Genomic DNA, 20736 nt, shown 5'->3' with positions numbered 1-20736 from the left:
TGATTGTCTTCAGTAAACTGTTTGTGGGTTTTCTTGCGCATCATCTTTAGAAGAGGCTTCCTTCTGGGATGACAGCCATGCAGACCAATTAGATGCAGTGTGCGGCGTCCTCTTGAGCATGAAGGGGCGCCCTCACCCATTTCTGGGGTGGGGGGACATCTGCGCTTCTTTCAGGAACCCTGGATTTCCTTTGTTCAAGACAAATGGGTTCAAGAACTGATTCGTTCCGGGTACAAGATCGAATTTTGATCCCGACCGGAGGACAGGTTCTTTCAGTCAAATCTTTGCCTGTCTCTCTTTGCCTGCCTGCTCAAGGAGAGATTGTGCCGGTTCCTGCACAGAAATGCTTTCAAGGTTTCTATTTGAACCTATTCACAGTGCCCTGAAAAGAGGGCAAGGTGCGTCCAATCCTGGATCTCAAGGCTCTGAACCGCTTTGTGCGGGTGCAGAAGTTTTGAATGGAGTCCATTCGGTCTGGGGTGGAATCGGGGAATTTCTGGCCTCCATCGATATCAAAGATGCATATTTGCATCTTTGAGGGACACCAGCGATTCCTCTGCTTTGCGGTGGCAGAGGAGCATTTTCTATTTGTTACCCTTTGGTCTCGCCTCCGCTCCCAGAGTTTTTACAAAGGTCCTGGCCCCGGTGTTGGCCTTCTTACGTCAGAGAGGTATTGCGATCTTGGGATATCTTGACGATCTCCTGTTACGAGCAGACTCTCACTCTGATCTCTTGTGCGACTTACAGTTCAGACCCTTCAGGAATTCGGGTGGCCGATCAATTTAAAAAAAAAATCTGCTCTGACGCCCTCGGTATGGGTGACTTATCTGGGTCTGACTCTAGACTCCATCTTTTCGAAGGTCTTTCTTCCATTAGAAAAATTAGAAAAACTTCAGAAGTTGCAAGGGGCGATCAGGTTGTTGTTGGAAACTGATCGGTCTTCCCTATACTTGCATGAGAGCCCTGGGTCTGATGGTATCGACCTTTGAGGCGGTTCCATTTGCTCAGTCTCACTTGAGCCACTCGCCAGCCTTGTGTCAGGGCAACTCCTTCCTGCCGCTGTTCTGGACGGTGGTCACCACGGATGCCAGCCTGTCAGGCTGGGGTGGAGTGCTCTGGAGGAGCGCTGGGGAAGCTCTGTGCCCAAGGGACTTGGTCGATGGAGGAGTTTTCCTTGCCAATCAATATTCTGGAGCTCAGAGCGATCAAGCGTTGCCTGTTCCACTAGACGAGTCGGCTACACAGTTCTCCGGTTCGGATACATTCGGACAATGCCACGGCTGTAGCTTACATCAATCATCAAGGGAGCACTAAGAGTGTCCTGATGGCAAAGGAGGTGGCCGAGATTCTGGTATTAGCAGAAGACGATTTTCCAGCTCTTTCCGCAGTCCACATTCCGGGTGTGGAGAATTGGCAAGCGGATTACCTGAGTTGTCAGTTTCTGGATCAAGGGGAATGGTCCCTTCATCTGGAGGTGTTTCATCTCCTGTGTGCCCAGTGGGGGACTCCAGAGGTGGATCTGTTTTGCATCTCGCCTCAACAGAAAAGTCCAGAGGTTTGTGGCCAGTTCTCAGGATCCTCTGGCAGACGCCACAGATGTTCCTCTGCAGGAGGTTCTGCTGTCCCAGGGACCGGTCTACCATCCTGCTTTACTGTCGCTGGCTTTAACGGCATGGCTGTTGAAAGTGAGGTGTTGAGGGGTAGAAGTCTTTCTGACTCAATGATCCCTACACAGTTGAAGTCCAGAAAGTCGACGTCCAGGAAGATCTATCATTCTCTGGATGTGTTTCTGACGATAAGGGTTTATCTGGCGGTAACTGAGTCTTTTAGAAAATCAGACTCTCTCTTTGTTCTTACCGAAGGACCTCAGAAAGGTTTGGCTGCGTCTGCTGATGGATCAGGCAGACGGTTGTTCAGGCTTATTCATTGAAGGGTCAGGTTCCTCCTTTCCCTCTGAAGGCGCATTCTACTATGCCTCTTGGGCTTTTTGTCATCAGGCCTCAGTAGTGCAAGTTTGTAAAGCAGCGACTTGGTCATCTGTGCACACTTTTACAAAATTTTACAAGGTAGATTTGTTGGCATCTTCGGATGCTTCCTTTGGCCGCAAAGTTTTGCTGGCTGCTGTTTTAAAGGAGAATTGTTTATTTCTCTTTAGGGTTTTTTTCTTTCACGGGTGAGCTCCTGTTGTTCCTGCTTGAGCTTCTTGTTACCCAGTTGGCTAAGTTTTTAGCCTTTGGAGTTTACTTTTACTATCTGGTTGCGTTCTCCCCACCCCTCATGTCTACACTGCTTTGGGACGTCTCAATGGATAAGAAGTATGAGAGCTGCATCTGTCAATGGACGATAGAGAGAACTGGATTTTTATAAGAACTTACCATAAAATCCTTTTCTCTTGAGTCCATTGACAGACGCAGCACCCGTCCCTCTTATATGGGGATGGTTTTGTGTCTTTTTTCACTGCTTGCAACAAAACTGTTTTGCTGGAGCAGGGTGTGTGGGGTTATGCCTATGGGGACTGCCCCGTAGGCGTGGTGAATTGCTTTTTTTCCTGCCTAGTACTACTCCTGCAGGGGGTAGCAAAACCCAATGGATAAGTATGAGAGCTGCATCTGTCAGTGGACTGAAGAGAAAAGGATTTTATGGTACGTTCTTACAAAAAACAATTTTTTCCTCAAAATTCTACAAACAATACCCCATAATGACATTGTGAAGGCAGTTTGTTTGAAATCTGTAAATTTATTAAAAAAAAAAAAAAAAAAAAAAAAATCACATGTAAATAAGTATTCACAGTCTTTGCTCAATACTTTGTTGAAGCATCTTTGGCACTAATTACAGCCTCAAGTCTTTTTGATTGTGATGCTACAAGCTTGGCACACCTATATTTAGGCAGTTTCTCATATTCTTCTTTGCAGGACCTCTCAAGCTCCATCAGGTTGAATGGGGAGCGTCGGTGCACAGCCATTTTCAGATCTCTCCAAAGATGTTCTATTGGGTTCAAGTCTGGACTCTGGCTGGGCCACTCAAGGACATTTACATAGTTGTCCTGTAGCCTCTCCTTTGTTATCTTGGCTGTGTGCTTAAGGTTCTTGTCCTGTTGGAAGTTGAACCTCCGCCCCAATCTGAAGTCCAGAGCATAACCACAGCATGATGCTGCCACCACTATGCTTCACTGTAGGGATGGCATTGGCCAGGTGATGAGCGGTACCTTGTTTCCTCCAGACATTACGTTTGCAGTTCAGGCCAAAGAGTTCAATCTTTGTTTCATCAGACCAGAGAATTTTGTGTCTCCCTGGTCTGAGAGTCCTTCAGGTGCCTTTTGGCAAACTCCAGGTGGGCTGTCATGTGCCTTTTACTGAGGTGTGGCTTCTGTCTGGCCACTCTACCATACAGGCCTGATTGGTGGATTGCTGCAGAGATGGTGGTTGTTCTGGAAGGTTCTCTTCTCTCCACAGAGAAATGTTGGAGCTCTGTCAGTGTGACCATCAGGTTCTTGGTCACCACCCTAAGGCCATTCTCCCCCGATCGCTCAGTTTGGCTGGGCGACCTGCTCTAGGAAGAGTCATGGCGTTTCCAGACTTCTTCCATTTACGGATGTTGGAGGCCACTGTGCACATTGGGACCTTTTTAATGCTTCAGAAATCTTTCTGTACCCTTCTCCAGATCTGTGCCTCGATACAATCCTGTATTGTAGGTCTACAGACAATTCCATGGGCTTCATGGTTTGGTTTGTGCTCTGACATGCACTGTTAACTGTGGGACCTTTTATAGACAGGTGTGTGCCTTTCCAAATCATGTCCAACCAACTGAATTTACCACAGGTGGACTCCAAGTTGAAGAAACATCTCAAGGACGATCAGTGAAAACAGGATGCACCTGAGCTAAATTTTGAGTGTCATGGAAAAAAGGCTGTGACTACTTATGTACATGTGATTTCGTTTTTTTTATTTCTCATTAATTTGCAAAGATTTCATATAAGCTTATTTCATGTGGATATTATGGTGTGGTGTTTGTAGAATTTTGAGGAATATAATGAATTTCTTCCATTTTGGAACAAGGCTGTAACATAACATAAAATGTGGAAAAAGTGAAGCGCTGTGAATACTTTCTGGATGCACTGTATATTTGAAAATCGAGCAATCCTGATGTACTGACTGCCTATCTCATTTCTTAAGGCCATAAAATGCCAGAACAGTACAAATGCCCTCCAAATGGCTCATTTTTGGAAAGTAGACAGTCTGAAGTATTTAATAAGAGATACTGTATGCTGAGTTTTATGAAGTTGTGATTTTTTTTTTTTTTTTTTGATGAAGAAATTAAATAAAATGTTTATTACTCTTTTATTCATTGATGGACACAGATTCTCCATTATTCAGAACCATAGGGTTATATTGCCCCCCTACATGAGTAGGACACTGGGCAGAAAAAAGACATGGCTACGTCTATGGGCAGTCCCATACTGGCTGTTACTGGGGTCCTGTTCCCGGTCCCCACTCTCCTTGCTGGGTATAGGCCAGGGCTCCAGGGTTCCCTCCTGGGGAGCCCCGTGGAGCAGCGTGTGGTGGCCCTTTTTGTTGTAGCCTATGTCTTTCTATGGCCAACAGCCATGTTTGTGTAGTTCGGTGGCCATTTTTCGTTGGTCCGGCGTGCTAATGCAGCGGCGGCCATGGCAGGGGTTTTTTTCCTATCCCTTGGACGCTGCAAGTGGAGCAGTGCTTCCTGGTGGCAGACTTGTGCTACTCTGGAGGGGTGGTGAGTTTGGTGGGATCCCTCCCCATCTCTGGTGCAGGTTGTGCTGTTCTATGCTTACTGGTGACCTACTAGTGCTACCAGCGCAGTGGGGGTGGCCCAAAGTGGTGCTAGACAATTTTTGTGGGGGTTGCCCTTGATTCTCATTGATTCTTAAGAGCACTTTTCCCCACCTGACCCCCTCTGAGGCTGCAGGTCCCTAGGGGTCCCAGCCCTCCCTGGGTGCACTGACGGCGGTCCTGGAGTCCTTTCTTTCCCGGGTGGAGGTGGCCTTTGGGCGGCGGGCTAGCAAAAAGTGTCCCCCACCTTCCCCTGCCTCATCAGAGCCTGAATCTGACTCGGCCACTGCGGACATGGCCCACCTTTCGGGGTCTGCAGCCACACTCCCTGATTATTCGATAGTGAAGATGATTCCTCCCCACCTGTAGCTGCGCACGAGAAGGCGCTAGTTGATGCACTGATTGCATTTGTGTGGGAAATTTTATGAATGGAGGATGCAACTGAGACTGCGGCGGAGGTGCGAGTTCCCTTTTGGCACCCACATGCCATCTCGCATGGCAAATGTGTTTCCTTATCCCTCCTGTTTTTACTAAATTGTCTCTAAGGAGTGGGAGTGTCCAAAACGTCACTTTGTGGTTCCTACACGCTTTTGCGGTGCGGTAACCCTTTGAGGAGTGATTCTGGTAGAGGAATCTCCGGCTTTTAAGGATCCGGCTGACAGGAAGGTGGAGTATGTGGCCCGCAATATGTTCACTATTGCTGGATTGAGGCTGAGGCCAGTCCTGGCCATTGCCCTAGTGTCGCAAACACTAACTGAGTGGACTACACTTTTGTGCCGTGACCTAGAGGGTGAGCAGATTCCCTGTTTTTGCTGAGTTGGCAAACCAGTTGATCCAGGGGCTGCAGTTTGTCTGCGATGCCTCTTTGGATGCGGCTACCCTGATTTCTTAGCTATCTGTTTCGGCAGTGGTGCTTAGGCGTGGATTGTGGCTTAAGTGTTGTCTGTGAACCAGACTTCTAAATAAGCTCTGACTGATTTACCCTTCCAAGACGATGGCCTGTTTGGGGCTACCCTGAATGACCTCATTAAGAGTCTCACTGGGGGGGACAAGTACCTTTCTTCCAGTCTGGGAAGGGAAAAGAACCTCGTTGCAGATGTGGCCCATCTTTCTCGGCTCTCAAAAAGTTTTTCTCTTACGTCCTCCGACAGTCGCCGCCGCCTCTAAGTCATCACTGTTGGGTGTTGACTTCCGCTCAGCAGGAGTAGCTAGGCATAAAGACTTAGTCAAAAGAACAAAGGCATTTGCATATACACACCCATGGGGGCTGTCCCATCTGGTAAATACCCCCCTGCAGTGACCACTCCCAACTCAGTTTTAATCTGCCTAGCATCAGGAGTAGTTAGGCTTCCCTGTGCTGGGGCTGCAGTCTCAGCCTATCTAATCTTTTATTTGATTTTCTTTGAAAATGTCAATTTTTTCTTACTTTACTAGCTGTTTGTTTTGTCAGCTTTAGTTTTAGTCGACTCTTCGGAAGAAGATGGATTTATGCGGTGCTGGGATTCGGACTGGCCGCCCTCGGTCTCCAGGGCAGAGGGTCAGATGGACCCCCAGCCCGCCATTGAGCTATGGTTCGCCCTGGCATTATGAACGACCCATCCCTGTTCGCAGCAGGGATGCAGCCGTGAGGTGGCTACCTCACTGGACGCATCTGCGATGCTGCAGTGCAATGTCCCTGGCTAACGGCATTCCCTGTCAGATGAGGACAGCGGCTTTCCGTTCTGAGAGGCTCCCCACGAAATCTGGTACAGGTAAGTACTTCTGTGTGGGGCCTCTGTCTGGGGTGGCAGTCTGTGTTGCTGTGTCTCCCCCATGTCTGTGCCTGTGTGACTCCCTGATGCGGTCCCTGCGGGGATCGCTTGTACATGCGCTGCGGTGCTGTGTGTTTTTGGGGGGTCCCCTTCCCTGTGTCACTTCGGTGTTGGTGGGGGTGCAGACTGAGTGTGTGGCGACCGCAGCGGGTGAATCCGCGCGGTCCGCCATTTTTAAGTATGAGCAGGCATGTTGGGCTTCTTTGTGGGCTATCTACATGCTGTTTTTGGCGCCATCCGCCGCCATTTTGCGGTAGCCGAACGATCGTTCCGACCGCATGTTCGGCGGCCATTTTGGCGGAGCCTTCCATGCAATCCTATGGGGCAGCCATTTTCCCCGAGGTCATGCAGCCTATACGTTCAGCCTAATCTAGCAGCAAGGAGCAACCCTCTGCGGGGCTCTGCAGGTTATTGCTCTCAATATTTTTTCTGTATTGTAATTTCTAGCTCAGTTTTGTCTTCTCCTGTTTGGGGGTCTTTGTCACTGTAGCTGTAGCGGTGGGCTGCACACTCCGCAGCGATCTTAAAGGGGCAGTACAAAATTTTCTTTTGCACTGTTGTTTGTCATTTGAGCAATGGATTCTCAGGACGGTAAATTCCCCCCAACTCTGGTGGGGGTTCCCAGTTCTCCTGTGGCCCCTCTGAGACCTGTTTTGGCCGCTGTAGTGGCGTCCTTGGTGTAAATCATGGAAATGCTGATGGCTGAACCTGCTGCTAAGAAAGAGGCTCAGATTGTCTCTTTTCTCTGATTCAGAGGGTGATATGGCTGCTGCTGCTGCGAGCGTGCCCTTTTCAGGGTCTCGCTCATCCTTGGACCCGCTGGGGTCTGAGGGGGAGGCAGAGGTGGAAGGGGTTGATGATACCTCTTCCCCGGGGTCGCCTGAAGAGCGGGCGACCATGGATGAATTGATTGTTTCTGTTAAGGAAACACTGCATTTGGAGGATGAGCCCTGTCCTCCGGGCGTTGTGCCCTCATTTGGGACGCACAGGACCCGCAAGTCGGCGCAGGTTTTTCCCTGCCCAGCTGAGTTTCATTACACTGTTAATGAAATGTGGCGCACGTTAAAACGTCCATTCCTGGTGCCTAGTCGGTTCAAATTGCTTTATCCTTTTGCACCGGCTACGGAATCACGATGGTGTGTGCCTCCACAGGTAGATCACACTGTGGCCTTGTTAAACAAGGCTACCTTGGTTCCTTCTGAGGTTCCCCCGGTTTTCCGGGATCCCACGGACCGGCGGTTGGAGTCTCTGGCCCGCCATTCCTATACGGTGGCGGGCTCGTTGCTCAGACCCGTTTTCGCGTCCGTTTTGGTGGCTCAGGCGGTGGCTGATTGGACGAAGGTGCTTAGGAGCAACCTCGTGTCTGATGATGTTCCTCCTGCCCGGCTGGAAATGGTGGATCAAATCCACCAGGGAATCATGTATCTGTGTGATGCGGCCTTGAATGAGGCCCCTTTAGTAGCACGCCTCTCTAGTGTCTCGGTACTTAACCGGCGACTGATATGGCTGAAGAGCTGGTCGGCTGACCAGTCCTCGCGGAAAACAGTTGCTGATTTTCCCTATGCTGGCTCTCGCCTTTTTGTGGAGGCGTTGGATACCTTGGTAAAAGGCGTCATGGGGGGCAAGAGCACTTTGCTGCCCCAGAACCCGAAGAACAAGTCCTTTTGAGGCAAGCGGGGTTCTGCGCCTATATCCACTCAGGGGTACTTTCGCGCCTTTCGGAACCAATCCAAGGGTAAGCCCTTCAAGGCTCAGGGCAGTCAGAAGAAGCCCTGGGCGGGTAAGCAGAAGTCAGGCAATGCCGGCTCGGCGGGTCAGTCTGCCTCTGCCTGAAGGGGCGCCCTCACCCGTTTCAGGGGTGGGGGGACGTTTGCGCGGTTTCCTCCAACCTTGGCTGCTCCGGATATCGGACAGGTGGGTTCTGGAAATCGTTCGATCGGGATACAAGATCAAATTCCTTTCCCGGCCGGCGGACAGATTCTTTCCCTCAAATCTTCATTTGCCTCTGGGGCGTTTGCAGGACCTGTATGCGGGGCCTGGGGTTGATGGTTTCGGCCTTCGAGGCGATACCCTTTGCTCAGTTTCACACGCGGGCTCTCCAGGCGGAGATCCTGACCAGGTGGGACAGACTGCCTCAGTCCCTGGATCTGAGTGTCTCCTTGAGTCGTCAGACCAGATTGGCTCTTCTCTTCTGTTGTGGCTCCAGTCCCCGTCGGTGGCGGAAGGCAAGTCCTTCCGTCCGTTGGTGTGGACAGTAATTACCACGGATGACAGCCTGTCGGGCTGGGATGGAGTCCTGGGCAACCTGTCTGCCCAGGGCACTTGGTCGGAGGAGGAGTCCTCCCTCCCGATAAATGTGCTGGAATTGCGAGCGATAAAACTCTGTCTCTTCCAGTGGTCGGACCATCTTTGGGGCCGTCCTGTCCGGGTACAGACGGACAATGCTACTGTGGTGGCTTACATCAACCACCAAGGGGGCACCAGGAGTGCTCGGGCGGCCCGGGAGGTGACCGACATTCTGTCTTGGGCCGAGACTCATGTCCCGGCGATCTCGGCAGTTCACATTCCGGGTGTGGAGAATTGGCAGGCCGACTATCTCAGCCGCCAGACCCTGGACCAGGGGGAATGGTCCCTACACCCGGAGGTTTTCCAAATGCTGTGTGCGAAGTGGGGATCCCCGGACGTGGATCTGTTCGCATCTCAGCTAAACCGAAAGGTGGAAAGGTTCGTGGCAAGAACGCGCGATCCGCTGGCCGACGCTTTGGATGCGTTGGTGGCCCCTTGGCATCAATATTGTCTGATGTATGCCTTTCCTCCGATTTAGTTGCTATCCAGGTTCCTCCGCAGGTTAGCCTCGGAACCGCACCTGGTGATTCTGGTGGCGCCGGACTGGCCACACCGGTCCTGGTACGCCGACGTTGTTCACCTGGCAATGCGGGAAGATCTCCTGTCTCAGGGTCCGATCTTCCATCCTGCTTTACAGTCGCTGGCTTTAACGGCCTGGCTGTTGAGACCCAGGTCCTGAGGGACAGGGGTCTCTCTTCTGAGGTCATTCCTACCCTTGTCAAGGCTAGAAAGACCTCCTCTGGTAAAATCTATTACCGTACCTGGAAGGCTTATTTGGCCTGGTGTGAGTCCAGGGGGTTCTCCCCTCGCTCATACTCGGTGTCGAGAGTTTTGGCCTTCCTTCAGTGTGATGTGTACCAGCGCCTGGCGCTGGCCACGATCAAGGGCCAGGTGTCCGCACTGGCTATTCTTTTCCAGCGCCCTGTGGCGTCTCATTCTCTGGTTCTCACCTTCATTCAAGGTGTGCGACATTTGGCTCCTCCCAGGAAGGAGCCCTTACCTCTATGGGACTTGAACTTGGTTCTGTCCGTGTTACAGCATGCTCCCTTTGAAAACATTTGGGATATATCGTTGCCTCTGCTGTCTAAGAAGGTTGCCTTTTTGGTGGCGATCACTTCGGCTCGCAGGGTGTCGGAACTGGCTGCGTTGTCTTGCCGTTCTCCATACTTGGTGATTCACCGGGATAAGGTGGTCTTGCGTCCGCATCCCTCCTTTCTTCCTAAGGTGGTCTCTGAGTTCCACATTAATGAGGACATTGTCCTGCCTTCGCTTTGTACGAAGCCTAAGCATCCTAAGGAGGTTGCTCTGCACTCCTTGGATGTTGTCAGGGCGATCAGGGTTTACCTGTCGTCTACGGAATCCTTTCGGAAAACGGATTCCCTCTTTGTCCTTCCTGAGGGACCTCGGAAGGGCATGGCTGCATCAGCAGCGACTATTGCCAAATTGATCAGACAGACCATTGAACAGGCTTATGCCTTGAAGGAACGGGTTCCACCCTTCCCTGTTAAGGCGCACTCTACCAGATCTGTGAGTGCGTCCTGGGCCTATTGGCATTGGGCCTCGGTGGCCCAGGTGTGCAAGGCTGCGACTTGGTCGTCGGTGCACACTTTTTCCAAATTCTACAAAGTAGATGTTCTTCAGCTGATGCCTCCTTTGGCCGCAAGGTTCTCAGTGCGGCGGTGCCATAATGGACCCTTGTTTTTTTCTGGGTCCCTGGCTGTTGGTATTTGCTTTCCTGGGCTGTTGCTCCTGTTGAGCATTGTTTTCTGTTGCCCAGCAGGTTCTCTTACTGTCATGTAAGGTTCCTTTCTCTGATGTGGGTACTGTGTTGCCTTTTTCTACGGTTGCGTCTCCCACCCCTCATGTCTATACTGCTTTGGGACATCCCAACAGTGATGACTTAGAGGCGGCGGCGACTGTCGGAGGACGTAAGAGAAAACTGAATTTTTGTAAAATCTTACCTGTAAAATACCTTTCTCTGAGTCCTCCGACAGTCGCCGCCCCCGCCCCAGTGGTCACTGCAGGGGGGTATTGACCAGATGGGACAGCCCCCATGGGTTTTGTATATGCAAATGCCTTTGTTCTTTTGACTAAGTCTTTATGCCTAGCTACTCCTGCGGAGCGGAAGTCAATACCCAACAGTGATGATTTGGGTATTGAAGATTTTACAAAAATTCCGTTATTTCATCCTTCAGGGTCCACTGACAAGGGTTCAAAACCTTTCAAGTCCTCTTCCGAAGGTTTCAAGCGGCCCTGGTCTGGCAAGCTGAGAGTAGGATTCTTTAAACCCTAGGACAAGGCTTCTTCATCATGAAGGTGCGCCCTCACCCATGCCTGGGGTGGGGGGACGTCTTTGCTGGTTTCTGGGCCCGGCTACTGGTAACTGACAAGTTATACTGTCTGGTCACAAGATAGTTTCGTTCTTGCCCTCCAGAAGGATTCTTCCCTTCCAATGTGTGTCTGTCCCCGGACTGATTGCAAGCTCTCTGTGGGGCAGTGCAAGACCTGCTGCTTCAGGGTGTGATTGTCCCAGTTCTTATTCAGACCGGTTTATGGTCCCAAAAAAGGAGGGTAAGGTATGTCCAATTCTGGACCTCAAGGCCCTGAACTGCTTGTGCGGGGACAGAAGTTTAGAATGGAGTCGATTCACATGGTGGTAGCGTCCCTACATCAGGAAGAATTTTCTTGCCTCTATCGACATCAAGAATGCTTACCTGCGCATTCCAAGGTCGTGGCGTTACCCTTTGGTCTCACCTCCACTCCTCGGGTCTACACAAAAGTGTTGTTCTGGCGTTGCTACGTCAGTGGGGGATTGCGGTAATGGGCTATCTGGGCGACCTCCTGTTGCAAGCGGAGTCCTCTACTGCCTTGATCGACGACGTGGAGATCACTACAGATCCTAAAGGAGTTTGGTTGGCTTCTAATTTACCAGAAGTCTGCTCGGATTCCATCCAGGAGGTTGAATTATCATGGTCTGACTCTGGATTCAGAGTGTTCCTTCCTCTGGACAAACTCCAGAAGTTGCATGCTTCGATTCATCGCCTATTGTCCAGCAGGTGGTTCTCCCTTCGAACTTGCTTGTGGGTGCTGGGCCTGATGGTATCTACCTTTCAGGCAGTCCCAATTGCACAGTTCTATACGAGGTCCCTTCAAAAGGAGATCTGGTAAAATGGGACAAGTGTCCAAGTCTCTGGACAATCGGATCCGCTGAGCTGGGAAACCAGGGGGGGTCTCTGGTCTGGAGGCTTCGCTCTCTGGCTCTTTGTCAGGGCAAATCCTTTCTCCCCGTGTATTGGACAGTGGTCACCACGGATGCTAGTCTGCCCGGGTGGGCAGGTGTCCTAAGACTGAGCTCTGCTTAGGGTTGTTGGACGCCAGAGGAGTCCAGACTACCGAATAATGTCTTGGAACTTTGGGCGATCAGGCTGTGCCTGGATCACTGGATGGATCGCCTCCGGGGGCTTCCAGTGCGGAATCAGTCGGATAATGCCACAGCGGTGGCTTATGTCAATCACCAGGGCAGAACAAAGAGTGTGTAGGCAGCCCTGGAAGTAGCTGGCATTCTTTGGTGGGCAGAATACTTCCTTCTGGCCCTCTCCGCCATACACATTCCAGAAGTGGAAAACTGGCAGGCGGACTATCTCTGTCAGCAGGCGTTGGAGCAGGTGTCTCTTCATCCGGACGTGTTTCATCATATATGTCTCCTTAGGGATATCTCCGAGGTGGATATGTTGGCGTCCTGGCTCAACAGAAAGGTGCCGAGGTTTGTGGCAAGGTCACAGGATCCTCTGGTGGGTGTCTCCGATGCTTTGGCGGCCCCTTGGTGCCAGTATGGTCTGATCTATGCCTTTCCTCCTGTCCAGCTTCTGTCGTGGCTTTTGCGCAGAATTGAGTCCGAGGGGATTCCAGTCATTCTAGTGGCCCTGGATTGGCCTCATTGATCTTGGTACGCCGACCTGGTGCGACTGGTCACCGACATCCCTTGGGCACTGCCTCTCAGGGAGGATCTACTGTCCCAAGGGCCAATCTAACATCCTGCTTTACAGTCGCTGGCTTGACGGCCTGGCTGTTGAAAGCCAGGTACTGAGGCATAGAGGTTTTCCTGGGTTGGTGATTTTGACGCTGCTAAAGGCTAGGAAGTCTATCTCTGGGAAGATCTACCATAGTATATGGAAAATGTACATTTCATGGTGAGAGTCGCTTGGAGTTCACCCTCGTTCTTTTTTTTTCGGTGGCTCGGTTTTGACTTTCTTCAATGAGGCGTGAGAAAAAAATTGGCCTTGACTACCATTAAGGGCCAGGTTTTGGCCTTGGTGGTCTTCTTTCAGCGACCCCTTTTCACTCACTCTGTGGTGCGTACTTTTATTCAAGGGGTTTGACATCTGATCCCATCAGTGCAGTCTGCTCTACTGCCTTGGGATCTGAACTTGGTGCTTTCAGTTCTCTGTAAACCTCTCTGAGAATTTTTGGGAAATTCCCTTGCTTGAGCTGCCTGAGAAGGTGGCCTTTTTGGTGGCTATCACTTCTGCTAGCAGGGTGTCGGAGCTGGCGGTGTTATCGTGTCCTACCATCTATGGTGGTCCACAAAGAATAAGGTGGTTCTTCGCCCGTATCCGTCATTCCTTCCTAACGTAGTCTCTGATTTCCATTTGAATGAAGACATTGTGCTGCCTTCCCTGTGTACAAGGCCTAAACATCCTAAGGAATTTGCTTTGCATGCCTTGGATGTGGTTCAGGTGATTTGGGTGTATTTGGCAGCCACAGAGTCTTTTCGGAGGTCAGACTCACAAATTGTGATCACCGACGGGCCAAGAAAAGGGCTGACCCCTTCTTCTGCGACCATTTCCAGATGGATCAGACAGAAGGTGACTCAGGCCTATTCTATCAGGGGTCAGATTCCTTCTTTCCCTGTAACTGCACACTCTATTTGGGTGCTTACTGCTTCTTGGGTCTTTCGTCATCCGGCGTCAGTGGCGCAGGTTTGCAACGTAGCCACTTTGTCATCGGTGCACACTTTTACAAAATTCTTCAAGAAGGAAGTGTTGGCATCTGCAGATTCTTCCTTTGGCCGCATGTTTTGCCGGCTGCTGTTTAGAGGGTTTGTTCCCTCTTTGGGGGTGTATTGTTCAGGTTGGGCTCCAGTTGTTTTTTTGTTGAGCTCCTGTTTACCTGGTTGGATATTGTGTTTAGCCTTGGATTTTTTGTTGTCCCACTCCTCATGTTTGCACTACTTGGGGATGTCTCTATGGTTCTGAATAATGGAGAAGCTGTGTCCATCAGTGAACGAAAGAGAAAATTGTGATTTTTGACTTACCGTAAAATCCATTTCTCTGAGTTAATTGACGGACACAGCACCCACCCCTTTTTGACACTGCTTGTTACTAAACTGAAGACCTATACTAGAGAGAGGGCGTTTACCACCTTGGCCTGCCCATAGGCGTATCCAGGTCTTTGAAAATGTAGTTGACAAAGTGCTGGAAGATTGCACGGGAGTTACAGAGGCAGAAGAGCCATCACTTTGTATTTTTAGTGACCATCCCTGGTATTAAATGCAGTTTTCCACTCTTTCTTTCTGATGCAAATCAATTCGTATGGGCCTTGTAGGTTTAGTTTTGTGAATATTTTAAGTGAGCTTCATAATAAGGAGCAGAGCAGGTAGTGGTTCTTGGTGTTGATGACATTAAGTCTGCAATGATCAGTTAAGGGAGGGGGAGAGTACCTTCCAAATTCACAGAATACAATGTGCTGTGTGACTAGGCAAGGGAAAAGAAGGGAATTTTTTTTTTTTTTTTTTTTTGAATGATTGTGTGAGTTTTTCTTTTTTTTTTTTTTTTTCCCATAGCCCCAGCTAGCATAATACCAGCACATTGTTTTGTTCTCTATGGTCTTTTACAAACCACTAGGTGGTGTTCTTTTGCCTTATAGTTAAAGGACTGTGCAATTTCTTGTGAAGAGCAGTGCTCGGCTTTCTCTTTAAAAAAGGGCAACGGGCGTCATGAAAAATTTTCAATAAAAATATTGAAACAAAAAGGGCAAAGGGCAGGATGCCCAAGTATTTTAATGTGTGTAAGTACAAAATATTACATGAGTAATAAAAAAAATTAATATGAAAGATTATTAAACAGAAAAATGAAAAAGTATAAAAATGTTGTTTTACTGGGGTAACACTGTAGGTCCTATGTTAAGTTGCAAACCAAATCTTCTTATTTGTACTGTATAAGACACATGCTCCTTTAAGTCTTGATCATGGGTAATATGCTGCCACTTTCAGGTGAGGACATAAACAAAACATTTTGTTATGACCGCTCATATGACCACTCCCACCCCCAGCAATTCTCAGAGTTTTTGCAAGTGTCCTTAGGTGTTGGACAATCTACGTCTACTGAGAGCAGGTTTTTGACTTGTAATTCCAATATTAGTGGAAGACTGAAGAATACACTTGGTTCTTAACACAGAGAAATGTCTTCTCCTCCTTGTTGAATCAATACCACTGCAGCAAATTGATTTCAGGTTCTGGATTGGTGGCCCTTTAGCATTGACTCAGGAAACTATACTCAGACTCAGCCATATTGAAGACTGATTTGTAACCATGCCAGTGGCACCGGGCACATGACTCTGTGTTTGGTGTTCGTCTTTTGGTACAGCAGTGCAACACTATGTAGTTATTATGTAAAAGCACAAATAAGGGAGCGACAAAAGCACCACCGACTGTGTGTAATACATTTATTAGAGATTTTTATATAGTTTCTGAATTCCCCTTGGAGACCTGGCATACTTTGTGCAATTGAGTGTCTGGGTGTGCACTTTGCAGTCTGCTCACATGCAGTCTTTACAACACTGTGAGATTGATTTACTAAAACTGGAGATTGCAAAATATGGTGCAGCTTTGCATAGAAACCAATCCGCTTCCAGATTTCTTTTGTAAAAGCTTAATTAAAAAAGTGGAAGTAAGAAGCTGATTAGCCACCAGATTTTGCATTCTCCATGTTTAGTAAATCAACCCTTATTTAGTTATCCAAGTCCAGGGCAGTGGCCATCTGAATCCTTATAGTTCCAGTTCCTGAAGACCCTCTCCTTGGAGGAGAGGGTATGCTTTGCAGAGTCTGGGGCTTTGCCCTTTCCCCTGTGGGTTCCACCTGGATATCAAGACTCTTCCTTGAGCACAGAGGGTTAGGCAGTGGGTATACCGGAGGCTGGAAGCAGTGTGTGACGGGGGGCTGCAGCACTTTTTTAACAGTTTGTCGCAACCATGGTCTAGTTTGTTTTTAATTGGTTTGTGGTAGTGTGCACTACTTTTCCGAATGCTAAGAAGATTTTGGCACAGCCCCTGTGAAACATGCGAGCACACAGTGGCCCGTTCACTGTGCATAGTATCACTTTTTGTAGGAGGTTCTCAGACCTCTGCCTGACTCCAGGTGCCAGTGCCATGTTGAGCACATTGCTCTGCTACAGATAAGCACACTAGAGTCCCAGTCGCCACCCTGCCCTAGATTGTGGCCTAGGTCTTTACATCAGCCTTCACTGAGTTATCCTTCAGCCTTTGGTAATGGGGCAGAGGACTGCTGCACAGCAACAGTTTTTGCAGTGAGTAATGTTGTGAGTACCCCTCAGAGAAACCCCTCATCCTCATGGTGGATGTCAGACAGAAGGGTAGTGGGAAAAGGAGGCAGGCCATCACACACTGTGCACAGGGCCATGATGAGGTTATTCAGGCTTCCTCTCAAAACTCTACACCTTGTAGTCTCCCTTATCTCCTCCAGTACTCCCCATTCCTTATTTTTAACTAGAGACACATTTTCAACCTTTATGGAAGTCATAATGGGCAAAGTCTGTGCTTCTAAAAGAGACCGTGAGATGCGCAAGGTGTAAACGCTGTCAGTCCACGTTCCCTGTTGAGTCATTCTCTGACTCGTTCATTGTGGCTGTATTGTTTCCCGAGGAAAATAAGGAAATTGATGGCAAATCCTTGGATTCTGAGAACTTTACATCGCCTATAATCTGAAATAAACTATTAAGGTTCTGGTGGACAAGGTGCACCCTTGTTTGAAGCTAGATCTGTCACCTCCTGCTGTACTGTACCGAAAGTCACCAGTATGAGATCTTTTCTCAAGACCAGGAAAGCAACTAGGTCTTTTCAGGTCAAATATTAGTAGGAGGTTTTGCAGCAGGCCTACCACATAAAGTGGAAAGTGACTGTGTTGGATACAGTTATTTTTTGGCTGTGCTAGAGGAAGCTCAGTGGCTTACCTTGGTGTGTGTGTAGACAGTTTGTACAAAACATTTTGAAATTTTTCCTTTTTATGGAAAATAACTCTTCTGAGACACCATACACCTTTATTAGGGAAGTTATGGGCAGAAAGAGCACAGTCTTGCCTAGTAAGAAGAATGCTAAGGTGTCTATGCCTAGCTCCCCCTCGAACCCCCACCTATCTCCTGAAAATATCTCAGAGGTCTTAACAATGACTGCTTGTAGAATTTGTTCCACCAGAGTATGAGAAGCCCAGTGAGTACCCATGAAGGCTTAGATGGCCGAACATGGCTTTTAAAAATGGAAGTCCAGACCTACATTCATATCTTATTGTCATGAAGCAACTATCTGCTGACACCAGAGGATGTAGACCGCTGTCTTCTCCTTTCCTACATGTGACTATACTTGGAATTAGTGTTTCTAGGCTATTATTAAGGGGACTCGATTTGTTAAACAATATCCTTGCATACATAGCCATCTAGCAACTATTAAGACATAATAAATGATATGGCCAATTAATTGTAATTTATCACAAAGTGAACCACAATACTAAAGGTATGTTTATAAAGCAATGAATGTGACTTTTACAAAACATTCTCTGGTGGAGAATCATTTACTGCTATTCAAAATACATGGAACTGAAACATTCACCTGCAGAGAATGTTTGCTAAATGTCAGATTCATTGATTTACAAATATGCCCCTTAGTATAGTAATATGACAATGTTGGCTTTAAAATATGCAAGTGACCAATAATAGTGATGCTGCACACCAACAACCACAACCATAAAATCGGTAAGATTCACTGCAGGTCTTCATCCCAGACACAAACCCCTGACCTGCTAAACACATTGAGAGACATAAGTCTCTCAAGGAATGCTGAGACACTCCTATTGTTGGCACTATGCATTCCTCACAGCACACAATCAAGGAACGGCAATTCCCATTGCCTGGCACAGGGGACAGCTGATAGGATACAGGAGTACCACAGCTGCAGAATAAGCAATAAAAGTAGATATGGCGCCCCATGTCAGGGTTGGCATCTCCCTATACAGTACGTGTTCAAAACATTAGACACTCACCTCTGTGCTCTCTCTTTCTCCACATCTGCTCCTTCTGTGTGCAGCCGCTGAAGGGAGATAGACAAAAGCTGCATGTCTCATGCTCCTAAGAATATTTCAACCCTGGAATAGGAATTTGGTTGATGAGACTGGACTTGGCCGGAATAGGGAAGGAAAAAAACAGGCTGGTCCTGGCAGGCAGGGTCCTCCTGCTGACCTGATGGGGCCCAGCAAAAGTGTGCTACCTATACCCCCTTATTGGCAGCCATGCTACGGACTACATCTATTCAGCTTACCTTGTAGAAGGCTTAGGTCCGTCCAACCCTGCATGTTCATCGTCCTCTTTTCTCTCTTACTCTCCATCCCTGACTGCCGACATCTAAGTCAAATGTGCCAGGCTGAGGAAGGGGCCAGGATACAGTGCCTTCTCATTGGCTCAGGAGGCAGGGGAAAGCAGAGCAACTCTTTGGTCGGCGTTTTTATGAACACACTATGTCTGTAACAAATATTGACGGGCAGCATTTAAAATCAGACTTTTACAATCTGTCCATGACTTTACGGACGGTTGGCAAGCCTGTTCCCTTGTTTTGCCCCTGCTGGAATTGTTTGCTATGTTGCCCACCCCTTAGTTGTTCTGTAATATCCTTTTCTTGGAATACAGAACAAGACCCAGGCCACCCTTCCCATTGTCCTGGCATTTTCCTCTGATCACTTGATAGAAAAAACTGAGGATTGCTGGGAGTGGGAACTTTGCCAATGTCCTCACCTGAAAGTAGCAACATATAACGCACATTTAGGGCTAGAGTACCGGTGTTCTGTACTAAACTCCAAGAAAACGATTTTACAGGTAAAGCACAAATCGTTAAATGATTGTCTCGTGGTTTTTTTTTGTTTTGTTTTGTTTTGTTATTTAAATAGGTTATACTTGCCTCCTCTGTGCAGTTGATTTTGCACAGAGCAGCCCGGATCCCCCTCTTCTCGGGTCCCTCGTTGCTGCTCCTGGCCCCTCCCTCCAGCTTGTTGTGGGGGCACTTGAGTCAAGCTGTAGCTCCGTGTGTCCATTCAGACAAGGAGCTGCTGGTCGGCCCCGTCCCCTCTCTCTGCAGAGCCAATGGCACTGCGGCTGTGTCTCAGCCAATCAGCAGAGAGAGTCCCGGACAGTCGAGGGACTCGTGGACTTTTCTGAAAAGAGATGGGGTTCAGGTAAGTATTAGGGGGTGCTGCTACACACAGAAGTTTTTTTTTTTTTATCTTAATGCATAGAATGCATTAAGATAAAAAAGCCTTCTGACTTTAAAACTCCTTTATTTATCAGTAATAGGTCATCACTATTTAGCCTATTCCTTCCATATTAATTATTGATTTGAGCTTTTACTGTTGACTTTATAACTTGTGTTAGACATTCATTATGTGATGCTGTTTGATGTTTTGTCAATTGTTTTTTTAATTATCATGTTCTCTCAGTACTAGCACAGTGGCAGATTCCTATCGTTTCCTTAACCATACTGTGGGCAATCATACCCAGATGGATGAAGGTTACTACTATTTAAATAACTTTGACAACATCCTCATCAGCTTTGGTAAGAGGAGGGGAAGGGTATAAAGCATTTCGCAGTGTACTTACAGTGCTCAGCATAAATGAGTACACCCCAACAGATATGTCAGAAAATCTTAACTTTCCTTGCAGAATCAATGTTTTCTATGGGACACTTTAATACAAAATACTTCCACAAATGTGGGCCATTGATTGCAACCAAGATGTGTTAATTTGCACACACAAAAAAATGTATTTTTTACTAATAAATTAATTCAAGACCACGTTGCAAAAATGAATACACCCCAATTAAAGTCTTAGGAGCAAAGCTAAATTTTAGACCACAAAATCCTAATTTAACAAACATTCAACTACAGGTGAGTCTAATTATTAATTAAGCAGGTGTCCAGCAGATAGCTGATTATAAAAGGGCATTACTTAAAGAAAACCCCTTCCCATGTCATGCTATCAGCAATGGCACCACATGGAAGCGAAATGTCACAAGGCTTGAGAAAGAAAATTAATTTCTTTACACAAGAAAGTTTTAAGGCTACAAAAAGATCAGCAAAGCTTTACTTATCCGTCAGATTACTGTAGCAAAAGTGATACAAAAATTTACCAAAGATGGAACTGCAACCATCTCACAGAGATGTCCAGGCCATCCACGGAAGTTAACACTTCGACAGGAGCGTCTTCTGATGAGAAGAGTTGAAGAAAGTCGCCATGCAAGTTCACTGCTGTTCGCTAAAGAAGTAGAAATCCAAACTGGGGTAATTGTTTCCTTGACACAATACGGCGTACACTGCAGAGCAATGGCATGCATGGGTGTCGTCGATGAAGGAAGACTCTCCTAAAGTCCATGCCCAAAAAAGCCTGCCTAGAATTTGCGAGGGCCCAAACTGAAAAAGAAGACGACTACTGAAACTCTGTAC

General features: G+C 48.0%; 1 protein-coding gene across 1 annotated transcript in view; it reads left to right on the top strand.

The window, feature by feature from the left end:
• TPCN1 (two pore segment channel 1) overlaps positions 1-20736 on the top strand; it is a 373488-nt gene that overhangs the window by 263395 nt on the left and 89357 nt on the right. Inside the window, exon 21 of the mRNA XM_082257616.1 lies at positions 19735-19850. Coding sequence (XP_082113742.1) covers positions 19735-19850 — 116 coding nt within the window. The remainder of the gene's footprint in view (positions 1-19734; positions 19851-20736) is intronic.

This window comes from Pelophylax lessonae, assembly GCF_965119305.1.
Source record: "Pelophylax lessonae genome assembly, chromosome: 1".
In the NCBI taxonomy this organism is placed as follows: Eukaryota; Metazoa; Chordata; class Amphibia; order Anura; family Ranidae; genus Pelophylax; species Pelophylax lessonae.
The sequence above is the reverse complement of the archived record's forward strand: the minus strand, read 5'-3'. Positions and strand labels throughout refer to the sequence as shown.